The 22,160-nt window shown below is 40.4% G+C and overlaps 2 protein-coding genes across 4 annotated transcripts; one reads left to right on the forward strand and one right to left on the reverse strand.

Moving 5' to 3' along the window:
* Window positions 1-321: 321 nt before the first annotated feature.
* Window positions 322-12,603, reverse strand: si:ch211-282j22.3 (ER degradation-enhancing alpha-mannosidase-like protein 3). 2 transcript variants are annotated; one of them, XM_005451368.4, is made up of 21 exons: window positions 12,365-12,603; window positions 11,307-11,403; window positions 11,156-11,201; window positions 10,437-10,537; window positions 9,113-9,152; window positions 8,905-9,017; window positions 8,597-8,750; window positions 8,310-8,444; window positions 8,081-8,186; window positions 7,876-7,973; window positions 7,640-7,765; window positions 7,462-7,545; window positions 7,279-7,362; window positions 7,022-7,146; window positions 6,707-6,872; window positions 4,919-5,073; window positions 4,710-4,827; window positions 3,632-3,805; window positions 3,196-3,361; window positions 2,889-3,080; window positions 322-1,799 (listed from the first exon to the last, which is right to left on the reverse strand). In XM_005451368.4, the coding sequence occupies exons 2-21, from the start codon at window positions 11,399-11,401 to the stop codon at window positions 1,570-1,572; spliced, it is 2,508 nt and encodes an 835-aa protein (XP_005451425.1). In that variant the 5' UTR covers window positions 11,402-11,403; window positions 12,365-12,603; the 3' UTR covers window positions 322-1,569. The 2 variants fall into 2 exon arrangements, with proteins under 2 accessions (XP_005451425.1, XP_005451424.1); XM_005451367.4 differs by lacking the exon at window positions 12,365-12,603 and adding an exon at window positions 11,895-12,225 and having other exon boundaries at window positions 11,307-11,765.
* Window positions 12,604-14,785: 2,182 nt separating this feature from the next.
* anxa3b (annexin A3b) lies at window positions 14,786-22,084 on the forward strand. 2 transcript variants are annotated; one of them, XM_003444348.5, is made up of 14 exons: window positions 14,786-14,924; window positions 15,291-15,330; window positions 15,418-15,465; window positions 15,559-15,646; window positions 16,468-16,562; window positions 16,686-16,799; window positions 18,401-18,491; window positions 18,619-18,698; window positions 19,101-19,157; window positions 19,454-19,547; window positions 20,583-20,678; window positions 20,771-20,829; window positions 21,603-21,725; window positions 21,866-22,084. In XM_003444348.5, the coding sequence occupies exons 2-14, from the start codon at window positions 15,319-15,321 to the stop codon at window positions 21,923-21,925; spliced, it is 1,017 nt and encodes a 338-aa protein (XP_003444396.1). In that variant the 5' UTR covers window positions 14,786-14,924; window positions 15,291-15,318; the 3' UTR covers window positions 21,926-22,084. The 2 variants fall into 2 exon arrangements, with proteins under 2 accessions (XP_003444396.1, XP_025765135.1); XM_025909350.1 differs by lacking the exons at window positions 14,786-14,924; window positions 15,291-15,330 and having other exon boundaries at window positions 15,373-15,465.
* The last annotated feature ends 76 nt before the right edge of the window (window positions 22,085-22,160 follow it).

A 22,160-nucleotide genomic window follows, 5' to 3' on the forward strand; every position in this document is an offset into this window, starting at 1 on the left:
AAGAAGCAGAAAATCTTTTAAAAGAAGAACGATCCATTTTTTTTGTGCATGGTCCTTTTATCTGCATGAACATTTACATACACAGTCCTGAGGTAAACAGGTTGGCACAGCCTTATAAAAGACCAAACAAATATCTGACTTCAAATTAGCTCAGCAGCATCAGGAAAGGGTGCACTGTACAGTTAGGTAAGGAACAAATGACAGCTCACATTTCCATGTTACACAAAAGTTTAAAATCAAACAAACTACTATTAGTGAGGATGAAATAGTTATGCAGTGTTGTGAGTTTTAATCCAAAGTTATGACAAGTAACCCTAATGCTGTAAAACAGGTGAGTCTGCAAGTAGTGTGTGAGAGTCAGAACGGCAGCTTGTAAATTTATGCAAAATGCATCCACTATAGATTTCAGTCATACGCTGGGATAAAGGATTCAGTCGGCTTTTTCCGCTCCGGTAAATGTTAGATGATCCAAAAACTCACCAAATCTACTTGCTCATAAACGTGACAATTTGCATGGTTTTGAAAGTAGCATTGCAAAAAATTTGGCATTTAAAGGAAGATACAAAGAATCGATTGTTACACAGTGAAAATGCAATAAAAAAAATGACCATAATTAGTTACTACATTTGACCATAAACAAATGTAAGTCTCAAAGTGCAAAGCAGCCTGAAAAATCCTTGATGCTGCACCTGAAGCCAGGGGTGTCTGCTTGCATGAAAACCGCCTTTGATCACAGTTTCAGTGTTTCTAAGAAAACGTGAGTGATTACAACTTAACCGTGTGACTATTTTTGGGTTAGAAAGCTGAACTTTAAAAGATTCATGATGGTAAATCGTACCGGCTTTCTGACTTCATAAAGACGGATACATTTTTGTTTTAACTGAGATGCCTTCAAGGGTTTCTTAGTCATTACACATACACATGCACACGGACAGACACTGCTCACATAATAGCATAAAAGCAGAGCACACATGCGCGCACACACACACACGCACACACACGCACACACACGCGCGCACTTCATCAATGCAAACTGTATTCACTCTTAAAATTCCCTGAAGTTGATTTCCAGTAAGAAAGAAAATAGTTTTTAAATTAGCCCAACTTCCTGTTCTTCAATAACCAGCATTACATTACTGAAAAGCTCTGGTAGCTAACACCACCTACTGACCATGTAATATTCTACTCTCTATCAATGAATGCTTAAACAGTACTTGTAAAGTGAAAAGGTGCAATATACACTAAAAATTCACTGCATTGCATAACAACCGTAGCTGAGGACATTTTTGGACCCTTATCTACAGTTTCCTCTGGATGTACTTTATATAGGCCCACAGGAGCAAAAACTACAGGTTAGGCTGTTAATGTGTAAACCTAAACCTATCCTTTTAAAAGGTAAATATAGACCCTTCAAGGCAGGCGTAAACATGCCAGCTGTGTCAGTGAGGGCTCCCTGTGCTGTAGGGCAGTGAGGGGCTCTGAGGCACACTCCATCCAGAACCTGACAAGATACCAGTGGCAGCAAAGTTCGGGATCCGCACAGCTCGTGGATTTGTGTTTGGTCCGACATTAAGAGCCTGGGATTTGGGAGGGTTGAGTCCTGTCACTCTCCTCTGTGCATGACTGCTGCTGTTCTGACTGCTGTTTTTCTCTCAGCTCTTCTTCTCCTTCATCCTTAAGAAGCACCTCGTCATTCTCCAAGACAAACTCCAGGGTGGGGCCGCTAGCTGCTCCCCCCTCCATCTCCCCCTCCTCTGCCAGGCGGAATTTTAAGTTCATGCTGACGCGTTCCATTTTATCTGTAGTACGAGGACAGACAACGACACACGTAAACAGGAGAAGAGCTCACATCTGCAGCACAAACTAAGTTTTTCCATATCATTTCATCCTCAACTTCAATTCCATTTTGATATTAACCCGAATTAAAAACAACTGAATTAGTGAATATGCACTTTGCTACCAGGTGAAACAATAATAAAAATGATGCTAGCTATATGTTCTGGGTCAATTTGGGACCAGCACCTATGTCAAATCCACAAGAAAATACATTGTTGCATGCTACATAAAGTTAGATTTCTGTATTGTGTCAGAGGAACTATGACGTACAACATATCCTCTGTAGTTAAAACATCTATGAAAGAACAGAAGCACAAAGGCCTTCCTAACCTTTACAGTGTCTTTTAGACAATATTTGATCAAGTATATATCTGGTGATGTTCTATATTTTTCATCTTTCAACAAACATTAAATATATAAAATCAATAAAAAGTGACAGTAAGTGTTTTCTGTGAAGCAGACACTTTTTCTCCAAATGTCATTCACGTCTATTGTTGGCCAAAAACTTAACACATTGGTGAGTCACATCACAAAGAGTTCATACACCCAGCATTATCTTTAATACTCTTCACTGCATGAATTCTGAAAACAGCGCTATTTATTTTTCTTCCTAACCTTTACAGTGACTTTTAGAAAACACATGATTAAGTATAAATCGGATGAGTCTATATCCTTTTTGTTTCCAACAAACATTAAATATATGAATAATCTTTTCCTTTGATTCTGTAGACCCTATTAGGGGGTCACAGGCTAGTGTATAACTGGTGTTAGGTAAATGGGAGGGCAGTGGGTGTAAAATCTGTGCCAAAATCTATCCACTGTGGCTCCCCCACAGAAAATTAGGGACCAGTCACAAGTACCACATGAATTCTGAAAATAGTCACCGACTCCTGGCCAGCTTTGAACAGGGTTAGTGCCAAATTATCCAAAAGACTCAAAAAGTTTGACAGCATTACAAGAAAGACCAACCACATCATTTTTGAACTCTTCATGGGATTTGTTGACAATACCATAAACATTATATGTAATCTAATCTTCCTCCAGATGCTCACCACGTCCGAGCTGCCGCTCTTTGGGCAGCAGCAGCACATCCACGTTGTGATGTTTCTCCAGGGCAGCTGTGAGCACGGCACCCTCACGGCTGAACAGGAAGACTAAAGGCAGGGTGATGTCTTCAGTTGAGTCGCCATCTCCAACCATCTGGAAGAGAGGGGTTTCCTCGCTGTTGCTTCCTTCACGGTGGTCTGAGGAACAAAGGCATATGCTGAGCTCATGAACATCTTTGAAGTCCACTTATTCTAAACTTTGAGAAATACTATAAGAGCAAATGATTTCAGGTCAACTGATAATGACTCTCACCTATGAAAATAACTCCTATGGCTCCTGCCTTCTGTAGCCAACGAGCCTTTGCAGCAAACATGCAGTCACCTCTCAGTGCTAGAGCGATGTGGCCTTTTAGGCCCGCTGCATTGTCTATGGGTCCACACGCAGTGTAGGGAGAAGCTTTCACTATGCTGCCCTTCACCTGCAGCACAAGTGTTTGTTTTAATGTGATTTTGTGTTTGCACGTTAGAGAAAAGAATTCAACAAGACCAAGAGAACAAACATGCACACATAAATTAATAATTTTATTTAGTAGTTCATATTATATCAATTATATGTCAGATTGTAATCTCTTCAAACATACTGTTGAACAAGTGTTGCTCACATTGTTGTAATGAAACACATGTTTCTGTTTTTGTTCCTGAAAGCTACACTAGCTTTGACACCGATACCATGTGGTGTGTTATCTCACCCCATGCTCCTGCTTGGTGAGATCCATCCCAAATTTGGCAGGTCCTGCAGTGAGGACCGTCCTTCCCAGAAATGGCGGGGATATGAGCTGAACAACATGAGGCACCACAACCTCCTCCTCTGGTGCCTGGCTCAATTCTGCTACAAGTTTTACCCGGTAAACTCCTTTATGCTCCTGCAGGCATCAATATTTAGAGACCCAATTGAAAACAAGAGCTGGTCAGGTCAGCCATTCCCAAAGTCAAGAGTGCTGCAGCACACTTAAAAACCAGAAATACCCATGGGGCACCACCCAATCTTCACTCTAATCAAAATACAAGACAAACTGATGGATTTCCCTGAACATTTAATTTAAAAAAAAAACAAAAAAAACCCACACATGCGCACACACAAACAACACAGACTGTTGGCAATAAATTGCTAATGCTACTCAGTCATATGCAAAGTCTTAAGGAGTGTGACTCAACTGCCACTGGTACACAAACATTAACACAAGAGCAGTAAATTTAGGTCAGAGTAATGAGTAACAACACAACCTAACCACCTCCTATTACCATTTTTAATTAGCTTTGTTTAACTTAACATACTTGTAATTTCAAACTAAATATCTGTCATTACTGTGGCCCACCTGCAGTACCTATGCAACTGGCACACACTTTGGGAATCAGTTGGTTGGACCATTAAAATACATAATTTTCTCCTAATTCCAAATGTCACATTTAAACTACATCTCAGGCGGATTTTGCTTTAAAAGAGTGGACTGTTATAAGACAAGCATAACAAACTAGATAACTATAATGGAAGAAAATATATACGTTGATTCACAGAGTGTGGACAGTGCCTCCTGGTGGAGTATGAAAATACTGCAGCTGGAGCACTAATTCATTTACAATAAAAAACTAAATCAATTTAAATTTAATTTATTTTACCAATGGCATTAAATATTGAAAAAGAAGTATTGTATAAAAATTGGCTGTAGAATTTAAAAATTACATGTAATTGTATGTTTTCTGACCTATTTTTGACCCTGAACTCATCATTTCAGTTCATACTTGGAGTGCAAAGTAATCAGTGTGTACCTTAAGCCTTCCAGTGTCTCCCATATTGGCTTCGTTCAGTGGAGTGAGAGAAATGCCCATGCTTTTAAAGAACTCCACTGGCTCCATGCCATTATCATGGAGTGGAAGTTCAATTTCCCTGCAAAGTATGAAGGCAGTCAGGTAAATAACTTCACAAATCCACCAGAGAATTCACTCTGGAATCAAAAGTCTCTTGCAGCTGGACACACCTGATGGGTAAAGGGTGGAAGGCTCGTCCCACCCCAGTGAGGTACTTGTAGCCGTCCCTGATGGTTTTGGCAAATGACGGGTTGTTTGGGAATAACGTGTCAGTGCTGGGACAGGAGTGTGTAAACAGATCTTCTTGAGAAATACGAACAGTCTCCTGAAGAACAAGACACACCTTTAAATAAGTATGCACCTACTATAAAACTATGCCAGTGAGTTTTGCTGTAAACTTCTAAATATACAGCACTGTCATATAAGTGAGACTTACAATAATTACAATATTCACTAAATTAAGATCAACTTCCTTCTCTATTACAAACCCAAACCCTTGTACTAAAAAACAAAACTAAATTTGAGATAAATTAGACTGGTGGCATGCTGTCATCCTCATTTTCTTCACATTTCTGTTATCACAATATCAGTATTAGCACTGCTAATGTGAGACATACAAACAAACCAGGTAGCACTGTTTTTGACCTCCTTTTTGCCTCAGTTCTTCGTAGCACTGATTCAATAAGGTGCTGGAAACTTTTCTCAGAGGTCTGGGGTCAAACTGACATGATAGTATCACACAATTACAACAGATCCATCGGCTGCACATCAATGATGCAATTCTCCATTTCCACCACATCCCAGAGGTGCTTTTGATTGAGATCTGGTGACTGCGGAGGCGTTTTGAAAACCGTGAACTCATTCCAGTTTCAGGTGATCTGAGCTTTGTGACATGGTGTGTTATCCTGCTGGAAGCAGCCATCAGAAGGTGGGTACAACGGGGGATGGACATGGTCAGGAATAATGCTCAGGTAGACTGTGGTAGTTTAAAAAAATTTGCTCAGTTGGGCTGGCTGAGGCTGAGGAGGTAGAGCAGGTCATCTACTAATCAAAAGGTTGGTGGTTTGAACCCTGGTTGGTTGTATTTGGGTGTGGGGTGGCTGTAGCTCAGGTGGTAGAGGTGAGCACTAACCGGAAGGTTGGTGGTTCGATCCCAGGCTCCACCAGTCTTGGGCAAGATACTAACCCCATGTTGCTCTCCGATGCATCCATTGGAGTGTGAATGTAGACAGTAAGCACTTAACAGTTTAGCTGGTGTGACTGGGTGAATGAATTAGTTGTATAAAGCGCTTTGAGTGCTCAGAGTAGAAAAGCGCTATATAAGAACCAGTCCATTTCTTTGAATGTTAATGTGTTAATGTTAGAAAAAAAGTGCTTGTGTGAATGAGTCAATGTTGAACAAAGAGCTTTGAGTGCTTGTAAAGTGCTATATAAGAATCATATACTCAGACTATTCTTTGGAAACCCTTGAGACAGTTGTGAAGAAAATCCCAGTAGTATTCAGACCAGCCCTTGTGGTACCAGCAACCACATCACATTTAAATCACCTTTCCTCTCCATTCTGATGCTCCATTTGAGTTCAAGGAGACAGTCGAGAATAGGTCTACGTGACTACGGTAAACAACCCTGGAAGTGATTCTCAGCAACATGTTGACCATAGACAAGAGTATGAGTACCCGGTGGTGAAGATATTAAGAGGGTCACGTAGGCAACTGGAGCCTGGAATATCCACAAGCAACCAGCTGTCAGCTTCAAACGCATTTCCAATGGGCACTTCCGTTTGTGGACGCAGCTTTAATGAATTGAGTTGTTGACATGTGATTGCCTGATTAGATATCCATGTTAAAAAGAAATTTGACAGGTGGACCTAACAGAGTGGTTGGCATACACGAGCTTGTATAGAAAATAGAGGAAGATAATGTTTGCACTGGTGTTTGTGACAAAGTGAGCGCTCTCACCGTATCGTTTCCTGGACAAGGTGGCTGAGTGGTGGAGAGAGATATAGGCAGTAGGTGAGCCTCTGTAGTGAAAATGTAGCCGTCCATATCAATTGGCAGGTGACTCTTCTCAGAAAACATTAGGTACAGGTATTTAAACATCTCAGCCAGAAAAAACGAGTCCATCCTAAACACAGAAAAGCCCACATATATAGAAGAAAAAAAAATCATCAGAAGAAAAAAAATCGTCACATCTGTTTCTGATGCTTAAGGTTACGCTTAGGTTACACTTTTCAGTTTTTAAATGTTTGGAACAGAGTTCGCCCCACACAGTACCTGTCTTCATGTGTCCCTGTGCGGACATCTTGCACAGCAGCAAACCCGCAAGGCACTCTGGCATAGGCATTGAGCTTTTCCACTATGGATTGTCCCACTCTGAGGTAGTAGGGGTCGCCAGTGGCCTGCAGACATCAAAATATAATCTTACCTACATGTCCTACAGGATAAGCGCTTCATATCCTTAAAAGGAATAAAATATTTGTATAATTAATCAGCGACACTGTTACTGATAGAGATTAAATATACAGGGTTACCTTATAGAGGTAGTAGGTGCTTTCTGCAAACTCTGGTCTCAGTAGGTGTTGACCCCAATGAACTCTGAACTCTGTAGTGAAAGCCTTCAGTGAGATGAACAAAAAACAAAAGAGGTTAGTACCACTTTTCTTGACTGCTGAAATGTTCTGGGATACAGAGGAATATAAATACTGAGTCATTACCTCTGGAAGAAACTTGTGCTGTTTGGTTACTTGGTAAAGCATTTCATGAGTTTCAATGGCTGGTTTCAGATCCCCTCGCAAAACCTATATAAGCCAAAGCGGGACTTTAGAAACTTTAAACAACAAACCCTTTCACTATTAAAAGAGTCAATATGATTAACTGAGCACATCTTAAGACCTGCAGGCCAGGGAAGAATGCCAGGAGAGAGTCCATCCAGCTCCGCACACTCACTGTGGGGTTGTGCATGTGTACATTGAGCAGCAGAGGAGGCTGACTGATGTACTTCATAATGGCACTGTAGTGCTGTAGAGGAAAAACCAAGAAACACAAATAATTACTGTAGTGTTTTCAGCTCAAACAATATAATATGACAGACTATGTGAGACAATGATTTTACAGCAAGGAATGCTTACAACGTTGAACCTGTCCAGAAAGACGTTGTCTCCGAGAAGAATGTAGGCCTTCATCAGGTATTCGTAGTATGAATCGATGCCAGCGCCAACTCCACTGTCTGCAAACACAGAAGCGACAAGACTCAGTAAGGCTCGATTTGTGTGAGAACCTGCATGATTTCAGTGCTGTCGATGTTTGTGTATCTTTGTGTTTAAACTGCCTCACCCCTCCGGACCCATTCTCCATTGTGGATATTGATGACAGTCCCCACCAAGTCACTTCCCCTCTGTCGCCTCTCCCAGAGGACATCCAGAGCTTTCCTTGCATGTTCCTGTAAAAGTATTACATGCTTAAACTCTTTGAGGTGAAAACTACTTTCAGCTATAATTTCTAACCTGAAAAAGTTAAAAAAAAAGAAAGAAAGAAAAAAGAAGAAGGAAGAATAAGGTAATACCTCAAACACAGAGTTTCCTGACAGTCTGCTGAGGGCAGCGAATTCCAGGATCATTGTTCCTGCACATGCTGTGCAGGTGTCGGACTCAGTGCCTGTCCGGGAAAGCGGGTTTAGGACGCCGTAGCGCAGATTCACCTGGTGAGCCAAATAAAGCGAAATTCATATCAGTTACTTTCCAAAATGATAAACATGTTCGGCGTTTATTAGTGCCTAATTTTGAAGAACCAGATAGCATATAATGAATCTGCAATAAGGTTTGTGATATTTAACAATAAAATAAGCACTACCTTAGGATAGGGAAGGCCACTTGTGGTGTTAAAGGCAGGCAGTAATCGATGGCCCAGCTCTTTGGCCATATGTAGGAGCTCGTCACGATACCATTGCATCCTCTCCCCACGTTGCCGTAGGAGGTCAGCCATCACATGGCCCCCTAAAAGCCCACTGGGAAGAAGAAATACTCAGGATATTTCTTTCCAGTGACAATAAAACGATGTACTGATGTCAAAAAATACTACATTTGGAATAATGAGCCAAGAAGAAAAGCACTTCAAATAAAGCCGTTAATACAAATCTGAGGAAAATAACAAATTCATACCCTAAAACTCTGATATTGGTCTCAAACACTGACACCACCACATCGTTGTCGAGGCGTACATCACTCACAGCCTTCTTCACTGCCTCCTCAAACTCATCAAGCTTGTTTAACACCTGTTTAAAATTCATGCGAGCGAAAAAAAAAATTGTTCAAAAACACAAGCAAAGCAATTTTCTGTTTTTTTATGAGAGGAAAATCAAATACTCACCACCAGTGTGTCAAGGGTGTCAATCAGAGTGAGAGAAAATCTAAAAAGATGGTGGAAACGAATATTATGACATGTCGATAGCTAGCACAGCGCAGCAGAGCTGGTGTCCTACTTTCCACTGATTCAGTTAAATTTGTAATGACTCATGCTGAGTCTGAAGCGAAATGTTACATTATAAAACACGTGTTGTACATAGATCTGTGTATGGCACTCCAAGATGCCGATTTATTGCCTTCCTGTTGGTTTTATTGCTTAAACTGGCGTCTCATTCAGCATCTCTGAATACTAGGGCATCTTTGAAGAGAATAGCAGGGCAAGACTATAGTTCCTGTCTTCTTTCAAGATGCAAAATCATTCTCAGAAGCATTAGACCGGGGTGTCCAACTCCAGGCCTCAGGGGCCAGTGTCCTGCAGGTTTTAGACTTGTCCTTGATCCAACAAAGCTGATTTAAATGGCTAAATTACCTCCTCAATGTGCCTTGAAGTTCTCCAGAGGCTGGTAATGAACTAATCATTTGATTCAGGTGTGTTGACCCAGGGTTATATGTAAAACCTGCAGGACACCGACCCTTAAGGCCTGGAGTTGGACACCCCTGCATTAGACAAATTAGACTTGGCATGCAAAACATTTTGCACCCTGGTCAAAAATTCTGTTACTGTGAATACTTCAGCAAGCAGGAGATGAAATGATCTCTAAATGGCTTCAAATTGAAAATTAAACATACTTTTCATAGAATTTTAAGCACGGTGAGTGTATCATTTTTGCCCTGTTGAATTTAGGAGTGAAAGAAAGTTTACAAAAGAGATCTTAGCTGTCAGATAACTTCTAGATATCGTGTAGCTTGGTACAGCTACATCCTGTTCAGAGACAGGTAAAAGTGTTTCCACAAAGCTCTTTTCTCAAACAATAGGAATGGTGAAGGTCAAGTTGTGGTCTGGAAAAGCAAAAGAATTACTGGAAAAAATACTCACAGGATTCCTAGAAAGCCAAATCAAAATTGTTCTATGACTGCAAAAGACCTTCAGGAAGATTTATCAGGGTTCTTATCATGCAGGGTAGACGAACTTTTCCCTCTCTCTCTCTTATCTTTTTGTCCTTTCAAAACTTCAGCAGATAAGAGATGATGAAGTAATCTTGCTCAAAAAATCAAAAATATCTCATCTCTTACTTGATGCCATTTGGAAATCAGGTCATCTTTTATCTCCTAATCTTAAACTGCTCACACTCAAACCTTTGCTGCGATACTTTGGTCTGGCTGCTGCTTGAAGGGATTTAAATGTATATGCTTTTCATGCTCCAAATGTCAATTAACGATTTACTTACTTCCCCAAGGAGTCATCTATGTCCCCTCTGTTGGGCTCCTGGCCTCGCACTCTCCCTCTGCAGCTTAGAGGCATCAGTTCATCAGCCGGATAGGCATATTTCTACAACAGAAACAAACATTTGCCTCCATGCTTTCATTATCATTTTACATAAAATGTTTCATTGAGGAAGGATGCGTGGAGATCAATAGCTTATACAACTCCCACTTCACCAGGCACATACAGTTTTAGTTCTCACTCAACAATGTCCCTTAAGTTTTCCATCTAAATATTCAAACTATTAGAGGACTCAGTTGAAGAAATTTTTGACAGTTTAACTGAGGAATGTACTTGTGTAAACTCCTTGTAGTGATAATTTTGCCTCTTTATCACCCTTTTACATGCAATAATCAGTTAAACATTAGCTGCTCTACTTAACCTATATTAAATATACACTTGGATTAATTTATGTTAGGTCATAAGGACATCTAATTTTTACTTCTACCAAACTCTTTAGGTCATGCGTGCCTCTTTGTCCAACTCTGATCATCCTATAAAAGGCACAGGTGAGTCTGACCCTCTCCAGCAATACTAACAGCAACCTCACCCAAATCCAGCATGCTTGCTTGCATGCACATTTCCAACTGGAAGCAACCGAGTCATCTTTTCTCTGGACTGTTGCAAAAAGCAAACATAAACATACTGGTAATTACAATTATTATGCTGTAATGAACACCTTACCATGTAACTGCCATAAGCGTGATCAAACATTTCAACAATCTGGTCCCTGCACAGAAGAAAAAAAAACGGGTAAAGATGCAAAAGTTAAATGCTTTTAATAACTTTACAAAAACGCACTCAGTGTTTATATGTCTATGTGAACATTCATCACCTGATTACGCCCTTTTCCTCGGGTGTCATATTCTGGCTGTCTTGACATTTTCCCCAGCAGAAAAGACTGACGACCAGGAGAGTTTTCCACATCATCCCTGTGGTAGAAGCAGAGAGCGATTCCCAGCACTGTTTGTTTCCAGTTGTCCTCATGTAGCCTTGCATCACGATAAACTTTTAATAGGGACAAACAAAGCTCCTGCTCTCCGTCCAGCGCCCACACAAAGTCAAACAGTGGAGCTGGCACAGCTGTCCTCCTTTAGAGTCCAGGTCATCTTCTCAGAGAAATGGCTCTGAGATGCCGACGTTAACTACCTCCAAGTTCCATGTCCGTATTTACAACCCGGTTGCTCTGTAGTTCATCCTGTGTTGTTACAACCATCACATGCCCACAGAGCACCCCAGGTGACCGGTGTTCATGTAAACAAGGGACAGCGAGCTACAAGTGACGTTAGCTTCCCTATAAAGGAAAAACGAGACTAAGCACGAAGCTCTTGTTAAGCGCAGAAAGACCGAACAGGTTTAGTAGTGCACTTCTTTTAAAAGGCGGTAGTCTGGAAAAAAAATAAAATAAATATTAAGACGTTACCAAAGTGATGTCACAGTGAATGGAGTGGCTAATTCTCGCTAGCCATGATACTACTGGGAGGTTCCCTGCTGCTAGTCGGCTATCCAGCCGCTAGTTCGGCAAAGCTATTTAGTGAGCTAATGAGGTCGCTCGTTGAAAAATAAAAGTGAAACAGGCCAAAACATACTCTGGGATTAAGAACGAATGCTCCAGTCGCCGCATTAAGTGAAAACGAGTGCTAAACAGTTTTTTTTTTTAAAGGGCCGATGACACGTCTCCAAGTGTCACTACAGTACTGAGCTGTCAGAGAGCTGACAGGCTTTGTCGCCGCCCGGCTGAAGTGGGTAAATTTCTCCCCCGAGTTTAGCTCTCAGGATAAGTTGGTGCCACGTAGAGCATCTGTTTTCCTTTCGCCCTCCTCTATTTCCTCGAGTTCATCGGGTTATAATTAAGATTTCAGAAGGATAAAAATAAGATTATGTTTCACTCACCATGTAACAGAGGTCAGATTGCTATTACAGCAATCTTCCTTAAAGGCTTTAATTAGGGCGAAACAGCAACATAACCAATATCACAAGGTAGGCGGTGTCAGCGAGGAGGCCTTTTGTAACGTCCCAAAGACTTGCATGTTTATATAAATTCACACTTATCAGAAAAATAGATTGATGCACCATGCAAAAGGAAGGAAGTAAAAAATAACGAGACAGATTTTACATTTCCACGGGAATTACTTAGAGCTCATAGTGGAAAATATAATCTAGATCTAATCTAAAAAAAAAAAACCCAAAGCACCCAAGATCCATCCAGGAAATGCAGCCTAATGCCTGCTTTTTTCATGGTTCCTTTCCTAATAAGGTCTGTAGTGTCTCCAGTTTACCGAAAGATGTCGCAGCTGTCTCCTTTCCTTTTCTTATCAGCCTACTTTCACACATCAATTGGAATTTACGCATTTCTTTATCCATATAGACATCTGACCACAGAATGTTTCCATGCATTAGCTGTTGCTGCTATATAATCTCACTTTAATCGGTAGCCTTGTTTTCATAGTGGCACACTCTCCTGACAGCTGTGGATGCACAAGCCCGCTGGGTGCGCCTCAGGAGGGAGGGCATCTTTGAATTTGGCCTAGGCTGAACTAAACCCACGTGCTCCTCTCTGTTTTGTATAATAATAAAATGTATGGTTTCGCGTGCCTCATATTCACTAGGTAAATACATTTGCGTGCATAATTTAATCTTAGCTGTGCTGAAAGAATATTGCGAGGAAGGATTTAGGCTAGGCTGTGATCTCGTTAGGCTGCTTAGGAAATTATGCGATAAGGCCAAAGCAAATATTCATCCTGTTACATTTCCTTCCTCCTTCTCTCTGACTCATGTTTTTACCCTGTCATGAACTTTAGACCTACTAAAAAGTTTGTTAGCTTGGATTCAAAAATGTAACCAAACATATTTACTCAAATGGACATTACTTTAGAAGTCGTACTTGATATTTTCTCACTATTTTAACTCTACTATCCCCCCTATTTGATCAGTTTATTTGCTTTGGGCTTAACGAGTACACAGACCTAATCAACACCAGTGTTGGTCAAGTTACTTGAAAAAAGTAATCAGTTACTAATTACTGATTACTTCCCCCAAAAAGTAATCCCGTTACTTTACTGATTACTTATTTTCAAAAGTAATCAATTACTTAGTTACTTAGTTACTTAGTTACTTTTTAAAAACACGATTTACAACCTGAATAGGTGATAAAGCGATAGATCTTTCAGCCCAATTCTACTTTTTCTGCATAATTCATCATACAAAATGTAATCAAATGGAAAAGTCTCTTTTTAAAACTTGTTTTATTAGTTTTAATCTTTTAACTTTATGCATCAAGCAAAAATTAAATTATATGCAACATTCTCTGACTGGAAGAAATTTGTTTAACATTTAAACCTATTTTCTGCACATTCCAGCACATAAAATATTTTTTTGTGTTTACACTCACTCTTTCAAATAGATGCAAGTAAAACACAGCAGAAAATAAATAAAATCAAAGACTAGCGGTCCTGTTGCTCTATTTTCACCTGTAAAGCAGGACTGGGGTAGGCGGAGGAGGTTTACCCTGGTGCAGGTGTGCTGCAGCGGTCAGTGGAAGAATCCGCGAGTTTCTCTGTGAATTTCACATTACGTCGTAGTACACTCGGTGCTTGCTTGGAAGTTTAGGGGTTTTTTCGCTGTAAAAAGAAGTTTTCTTCCCACGCACAACGGACACTAATGTTTTTGTCACTTTTTATGGACTCAAACTCAAAATAAGGTCAGTACTTCCACGCTTTAAACGCTGCATGCTACACTCTGTCCCGCACTCGATATATTATGATCTGCAGACAGCTGTTGTCACGAACGTCGCACTCGCTTACGTCACTGTCATGAGACGTTCTCGCAAAAAATCACGGTTTTAGTAACGCGGTAACGCAGCGTTCCTACGTGAAAGTAACGGTAATCTAATTACCGTTTTTGCAATAGTAATCCCTTACATTACTCGTTACTTGAAAAAAGTAATCAGATTACAGTAACGCGTTACAAGTAACGCGTTACTGCCCATCTCTGATCAACACATACTTGTTAGAAAACGTAATGACATATATTTTAATCATACTTATGGGAAATTTATATAGATATAAAATCAAAGACAGGATTTTCATCCGTACCAGCTAATTGTGATCTACATCGCATAAAGAGTATTTTCATTTTGAAGCTTGATAAATTACTGATAATAGGTGTTTAAATACACCTATTACTACTACTATCAAAGTAAAAGCTCTATGTGGGTACTAAATGGAATCCAAAATATTTCAGAAATGCAGTGAGTTCGGCTGTTGCGCAAAGAGCCTGTCATAATCTCTCTTGACTCTCTGCAGGAGTGAGGAGTTCATGAGAGACGTACTCTGTGATTCACGGTACGCCAGCCCACAGTGGGCGTTGCTTATCAACCCCTTTGAAAGGTGTGGCGACTTTTTACGCATTTGTGAAATTCGTTCTCAGACTTCAATCTTCTCCTTGTTTCTAGGTAAGACGAAAAAGAACACATTTTTAAAACTTTTATCAGCTTCCTGTATGTGCTGTTGTTGTCTTTTTTAAAGGAAATTTGTTCTTTAGATTTGCCTCGTCCACATTCGGATCTTACTTGTTTGCTTTTCTGTAGTTCCTTTTGCGCACATGTTCTCTCGACTTTAGTTAGTTTTGTATTATCGTACCCTGTACCCTACAGATTTATTTGTGATGCCACATCAATGCCCATAAAAGCGCTGCCCTGATTAGATGGAATGGCGATCTGCAGCTAGAACAAAATCCATTAAAGCATGAGTCAGCTCTTAAGAAGCTACATTACAACACGATTAAGGTGCTAATAGTTTATTTTCTTTCTTCTCTGCAGCGTAAAACGCCTCCCTTAAACCACCAAAATGTCTGTTTGGGTAAGTACTTCTACATAGATGTCTGTTTGTATCCGTGTAGGCTCAAAATAAGAGAAAATGAAGGTGGTCACCATCTCTGTGTTTCAGGATGACTTGGACCTGCTCTTAGACAACCCCTCTTCACTGACTGTGACAGTAAGTACAACCTGCTCTTCTTTTATAGCACGATACATGGTACAGTTTTTACCTGTGGATTAGTTTTCATTGGCATGCATCTGTGTCTATCAGTCCAGTGCAAGAGGAACTGTGAAGGACAAGACAAATTTCAACGTGGATGAAGATGTATCTGCTCTCAGGAAGGCCATGGAGGGCCTTGGTAAGCTAATGGTTTACCATCATCGATGTATTTTTGTAGATGCTCTACTATATCTGACTGATATGTAAAGCACTTCAGCAAATGTGCTCATGTGCCTTTTGATTGCAGTATAAAAAGGTAGGAAGTATAAAGCAAGGTGAACTCATTCACATATACACTCAGGTACTTTATTAATCGAAAAGAAAAGTTGCCATACATTCAAGTTCAAAATGGAGTGGATGAACTATTAGGGAAATCTTTATCTGTTATCCAGTTCAAATAGCAGCAAGAGTGTTAAGGGAGGTTTACAGGACGTTAGTGAGACCTGCTATGCTGTATGTTTTGGAGACAGAGGCACTGTCCAAAAGACAGTAGGCTGAGCTGGAAGTGTCAGAACTAAAAATGCTCAGAATTTCTTGGGAGTGACCAGGATGGACTCTCTTAAGAAAATAGAAAAGATTACAACAGATGGACAGCTCAGTTTGAGATCTTTGGAGACAAAGTTAGAGAGGCAAGGCCGAGATGGTTTGGACATGTGCAGAGGATGCTGAAGATGGAGCTCCCAGCAAGGAGGCAAAGAGGAAGGTTCATAGATGTAATGAAGGAGGACATGCAGAGAGTTGGTGTGAGAGAGGAGGATGCTAGCGACATGGTGAGACAGAAGCAGATGATCTGCTTTGTGAGCAGCTGAAAGAAGGAGATCCAGTTCAGTTCACCCTCACCATACAATAGGAGGTTGATAATAGACATAAAGTAAAATGACAACTTTGATGAAAGTTCTACACTTTTTTTTAAATAAACTGAAAGAATTAAAAGTTTGCTTGGTGTTGTTTTCTTCAAAGGTACAACAGAAAAGACTCTGATCGATGTGTTGACCCAAAGAAGCAATCCTCAGCGTCAGCTCATCGCCAAGGCTTATGAGAAAGCCACAGGAAGGGTATATAAATACACTTGCCTGTTTAATTTTGAAGCTTTTTCTTTCTTTGATGTTGACACAGACAAAGGCCAAAGTGAGTTTCTCATTATTGGAGCAGGACTTGATTTTTTTCCTCCCAATTAGACATTAATAGATGACCTGAAGGGTGACACTCGTGGAGACTTTGAAGACCTGTTAGTAGCCTTGGTAATGCCTCCTGCTCTCTATGACTGTCATGAAGTCATCAAAGCTATGAAGGTAAGACTTTGTTAAACTAAGATAATTTGAATCATGTTTTTAAAACTATTTTCTAAAAGATGATTTACTCAGTGATTGAAGAAATAAAAGTTACAAAAATAATTTCTAAATTTGACATGCACTATAATTCGTTCACTAAAGATTTGTCTGGATTAAGTATAATGTGAAATGTAAAGAATATTACAGAAAGAAGATCTATTGGAGATTACAGCCCGGTTTTAATTAGTGGAGAAAAGGCTGAACAAGTGACAACTTTTAAGGGGTTCACTTTGATTGTCAGTTACAGTGGCTTCATCATGTGGAGCATGTGTGCTCACAAATTAGTCAGTGCTTTAAGAAGGCTTAGTGTCCATGGAGTGGATAAATATTGTGTTACTCTTCCATAGGGCAACTATTGAATCTAATATACGTTATGGTGTTACTGGTTTGTCAACCTTTCAGTCAAGCTCAGATCCCAAATTCAACATTTGATTTAAAGGGCTGATAACTGGGATGCTCTCTTCATCTTCCCCCTGAAGATATTTGAAGAGTCGGTGTAAAACACGGTCTGAAAATTAAGGAAAAAATTACATCCTTTATAATGAGGATGAATAGATGCCCTCAGGAACAAGGTTCAGGGTACCAATCTGTAAGTTTAAAAGGTTTAAATTTTCTCTAGTGCCATTATCAGTCAAATTATTGTTTGGTAATAGGTGAAGTTGTAAATAAGTGTTTGGTGCTTGTGTGTGTGTGTGTGTGTGTGTGTGTGTGTGTGTTATCTTACATGATATGTTCCACTGGCTTGTCCAAGGAAATTTCTTCTAAGTAGACAATAAACCCTAATCTAATCTAATTTTGCTATACTTATGGTTTGGACTTTAACAGTTCAATATGATATTTTTTTATTTATATAGCACATGTCAACATTGGGTTGATAAGAGCTTGATCTTCAGTGTTACATGTATTAAACTGTATTGTTGTGACATTAGGGCAGCACGGTGGCGCGGTGGTTAGCACTGTTGCCGCATAGCAAGAAGGTCCTGAGTTCAATTCCACCATCAGGCTGGGGTCTTTCTGTGTGGAGTTTGCATGTTCTCCCCGTGTTTGCGTGGGTTCCCTCCGGGTACTCCGGCTTCCTCCCACCGTCCAAAGACATGCAGCTTGTGGGGATAGGTTAATTGGATAATCCAAATTGTCACTAGGTGTGAATGGTTGTCTGTCCCTGTGTGTTGGCCCTGCGACAGACTGGCGACCTGTCCAGGGTGTACCCGCCTCTCGCCCTATGACAGCGCCCCCCGCGACCCTGAAAAGGATAAGCCAGGGGTCTCGAACTCCAGGCCTCGAGGGCCGGTGTCCTGCAGGTTTTAGATCTCACCCTGGGTCTAAACACCTGAATCAAATGATTAGTTCATTACCAGGCCTCTGGAGAACTTTAAGATGTTGAGGTGGTGATTTAGCCATTTAAATCAGCTGTGTTGGATCAGGGACACATCTAAAACCTGCAGGACACCGGCCCTCGAGGCCTGGAGTTCGAGACCCCTGGGATAAGCGGAAGCAAATGGATGGATGGATGTTGTGACATTATCATTTATTTATTCATTTGTATATCCTTGTGCATACAGGGTGCGGGGACCACAGAAAGTACTCTGACAGAAATATTTGCTTCGAGATCCAACAAGCAGATCCGAGAACTGTCTGAAGCATACCTAGCAAGTAGGACATTTTAACACACAGTATTTCAAATATATCTGATGAAACTGAAATCATAAATGAGGTGGCAGCTGTTTGTGATGTACTGCGGTATTGTGAAATTTTCATGTATTGCGCCGTCTCATTGGAGAAACGGGAAGATCGATGATTCAAGACCTGCAGTCGGAGGTATCTGGAGATTATGGAAAAGCACTGCTGATCTTGGCCGAGGTATAGCACATGAAATTACAGCAGATGACATAACATTCCCAACAATAAGAACCACACCCACATTGAAATTCGCTGCAGTCAGCAGGTGTGCAGTCAGCGTTTATGTTTTAGAAATGTACTTTTAAAGCACCTTGATTTCTTCATATCCAAATACTGATTGTAGGAAAAAATGCAGCAAATAAAAATAATGTCCTGTGTGAGCTAAATGAATTGCTCCATTGTAAATAATTTCAAGAGCTAAATTGTTGAGAAAAGCAGAAGACGACTTGTAGCTCTTTGGTGAGGTCTCGATTATTAAGTTACAGTGTTTATTTAGAATATTGAATTGTGAGGATATCATTATAGCCTATTTCAAAGTTTCATTTTTTTTTCTTCGACTCACAAACCCGTCCTCCCTCACAGGGGAAGAGAGATGAGACCACCAACGTGGATGCTGCCAAAGCAAAAGCTGACGCTAAGGTATGCTTTTTCACGTTTGGTTCATTTGTGTATGAACCCTTGCTTTTCAAACTGAGGTAACTTTTTTTAGGTTAATTCATTCAGAGTTTGGTGGCATCACTCATCTCAGCTAACGCACCTCGCTGGGTGATGCAAGTCTCAACCTGCACCTATGTTGAAAGCATGTTGAAATTCTCTCATGTTGGATTCAGTTGATCTAGTATGCTTGCGTTGAACTTTAACTCTGTGTGTTTGTGTCTTTCTTTTTTAGTTTAGTCCAACAATATTGTACTCATACTTCTTCTGAATCCATGCAGGCCTTGTATGAAGCAGGAGAGAAGAAGTGGGGAACCGATGAGGGGAAGTTTATTGACATCCTGTGCCACAGAAGTGTTCCCCAGCTCCGGCAAAGTGGGTAGATCTCCGACCTATCATTCATCCTGTGGATAAATAGCATCTTAGAAATAGTACTGAGAGTTTGCAACTCTGAGGCTGTTTAGGAAGAACAACATGCTAATATGATCACCATGACAGTGCAAGTATGCTATTTATAACTAAGAAAGCTACGGCTGATGGAAGCGTATTTGATTAGTAGGTTTTTAGTCAAATGCCATGGTGACACTAAAAGGCATTTTATCAGGATTTATTCCCACTGACACCTGATCAAAAACATTATAGATAGACTCCAATAGTTCAGACAGTATCTATCGATAGAGTTCAAGACACAAAAACCCAAAGACGCAATCTCATGATGGTGCAATAAGCAAAGTCATTATTCTTCTGTGGGCTGTTGAAGTGAACTTATTATGCTTTTTAAAATTTTCTGCTATTGGTCGCTCTAAATTGTTTGTTTCAGACGCTTTTTTCTAACTCTTGGCTTTGTATTATGCCAGTGAGAGGGGATATTCTTATCCATTCAGGGCAATCTAAGGCAGCGGTCGCAAATCCCTGGGACTCGGACCGGTACCGGGCCGCGAGAGTTGAGGCTCGGGTGTGAAATTTATGGTTTTCAGGGTTTTTATCGGTTTTCATCATTATTTTTTTTATCATTAACTCAGTTTCCCTGGGTCTTTTCCCGTGTGTTATGTGTCCGTAAAAATATTGTCGGACATAAACCGGTCCGTGGCGCAAAAAAGGTTGGGGGCCGCTGATCTAAGGTACACACCTCTTGCTGTCACCATAGCAGATCCAGCCAGTTTAAACCTTCTTTTAAAATGGCACTGTTGCTCAGAAGAAAGCTGGCTTAAAGAAATTGCTTGTTTCAGACAGGCAATGAACCGAGGAGCTCCACCAAAGCTCGTTTTAAACTGAATCATGAAAATGGGCTATGATGGACCTACCAGCAGATACACATCTCACTGAGAACCGCTACCAAATTGGCAAAAATAAAAGTGTATTACAAGTTCAATATGAGAAAACTAATCTCAGCTCAATGTATTTTGGCAGCTCTGATTGAGTACAAGAATATTAGCAAGAAGACTCTGCAGGAGAGCATTAAGAGCGAGATGTCTGGAAACCTGGAGAAACTACTTGTGGCTGTCGGTGAGCAAAATGTTACATCACTGGCTCGTTTTTATCGCCATGTCTTCCTCATCTGAGCACTTCAAATTAATATATTAACTCATTTCTTTTAGTTAAGTGTGTGCAGAACGTCCCAGCATACCTCGCTGAGAGGCTTTTCAAGAGCATGAAGGTGAGTTGTGCAACTGGTCAGTTTGTCCATCTGTGTCATAAGGGCCTTTCTAAACCTCTATGCACACCAGAAATGTCTGCCCAGCAAAATTCACATTCTGTATGGTTGCATCATACTCTTTCAGTCACAGCAGACTGTATTGGTCACCAGTGATGTGGAAAGGAATGCTGACCACATTTTATTGTTAGTGACTTGACCAGCACAGCCAACACTGGCTGAAATGTGTCAACAGTCTGAATAAGAAAGCATAGGCTAACTATTGACAGTAGTATTGCAAAATAAATAACAAACAACCCCCCGCATCTTCACATGTGTAAAAGGCCTGCGAGCCAAATGTGGCCCTTTGCAGATTTGAATCTGGCCTGCATATAAATGTTTATAAATTATGGGAAATCTGGTCATAACTATCTGCACAGCATGTCTGTCTGTGCACACCAAACGCACTAGTGCAGCATAACTGCATACGCAACATAATACCAGAAGTCTGCATAGTAACAAACTACATCTTTGAGTCCATGCCCATGTCAGACTAAAATAAGAACAAATTTTAACCTTCATTTTTATTAGAATTTATTTTAATTAAATATGCCATTCTGTCAGAAGTTGTAAAACAGGTTCTTACCTGTAAGGTAGCCTGCATTGTATCTTGTTGAGACCATTTTTCTATGTGAAACAATATGAAATTAACGCATGCCATACCATGTCTAGCCAGAGTTTGAAGCCCTTGGCTTAAAGGACGAATGCCTTTGTTTTCCAAATTATACTTTGTCCAGGGTGCAGGGACCACCGAGTCCACTCTGACCAGGATATTCGTCAGTCGCTCAGAGATTGATTTGATAGACATCAAAGTAGAGTACAAAAAGCTGTTTGGATGTTCCCTCTACAGTCAGCTAGAGGTCAGTATAAACAGGAGTTATGTTATGAATTTATAACATTAGACTCAACATAAACATGTTTAAATGTTAACTATTGTTTATTGTGGTGTGTGTCACAAACAACCAATTAATTTATTTTCTCTCTCCCCATCCTTGTGTAGTCTGAAGTGTCCGGTGATTATGGAAAAACACTCAAGTGTCTGTGTGGCCAAGAGGAATAACTCCTCCCAGCTCCTTTGTTGGGTCGTTCAGCTTTACATCACAGCAGATGTGATGACCTGTACCTGACATCGCGACCAGCTACTTATCTAAAGAATAACTTCATACTGATATAATTGAACTAGTTAGGAAATGTAACTAATTCTCATGAATTTTTTAAAGGTTAGGGTGAGAATGTTTGGTTTTTTTTGAGACTTAGAGAGATTTACATTTAAAGAAAAGAAGAAGCTGTTATTA

Source organism: Oreochromis niloticus, linkage group LG7 (assembly GCF_001858045.2).
Source record: "Oreochromis niloticus isolate F11D_XX linkage group LG7, O_niloticus_UMD_NMBU, whole genome shotgun sequence".
NCBI lineage: Eukaryota > Metazoa > Chordata > Actinopteri > Cichliformes > Cichlidae > Oreochromis > Oreochromis niloticus.

Excerpts from the sequence above, each read along its gene's own strand:
- si:ch211-282j22.3 (XM_005451367.4), bottom strand. The coding sequence starts at position 11,470 with ATGCAAGGCTACATGAGGACAACTGGAAACAAACAGTGCTGGGAATCG. Across the intron at positions 8,445-8,596 it reads GTGGCCTTCCCTATCCTAAG|GTGAATCTGCGCTACGGCGT; the intron begins GTAGTGCTTATT and ends TTGGCTCACCAG. Across the intron at positions 7,766-7,875 it reads TTCTGGACAGGTTCAACGTT|CACTACAGTGCCATTATGAA; the intron begins GTAAGCATTCCT and ends TTTCCTCTACAG.
- anxa3b (XM_025909350.1), top strand. The coding sequence starts at position 15,388 with ATGAAGGTGGTCACCATCTCTGTGTTTCAGGATGACTTGGACCTGCTC. Across the intron at positions 18,492-18,618 it reads GTCTGAAGCATACCTAGCAA|AAACGGGAAGATCGATGATT; the intron begins GTAGGACATTTT and ends GTCTCATTGGAG. Across the intron at positions 18,699-19,100 it reads CACTGCTGATCTTGGCCGAG|GGGAAGAGAGATGAGACCAC; the intron begins GTATAGCACATG and ends CCTCCCTCACAG.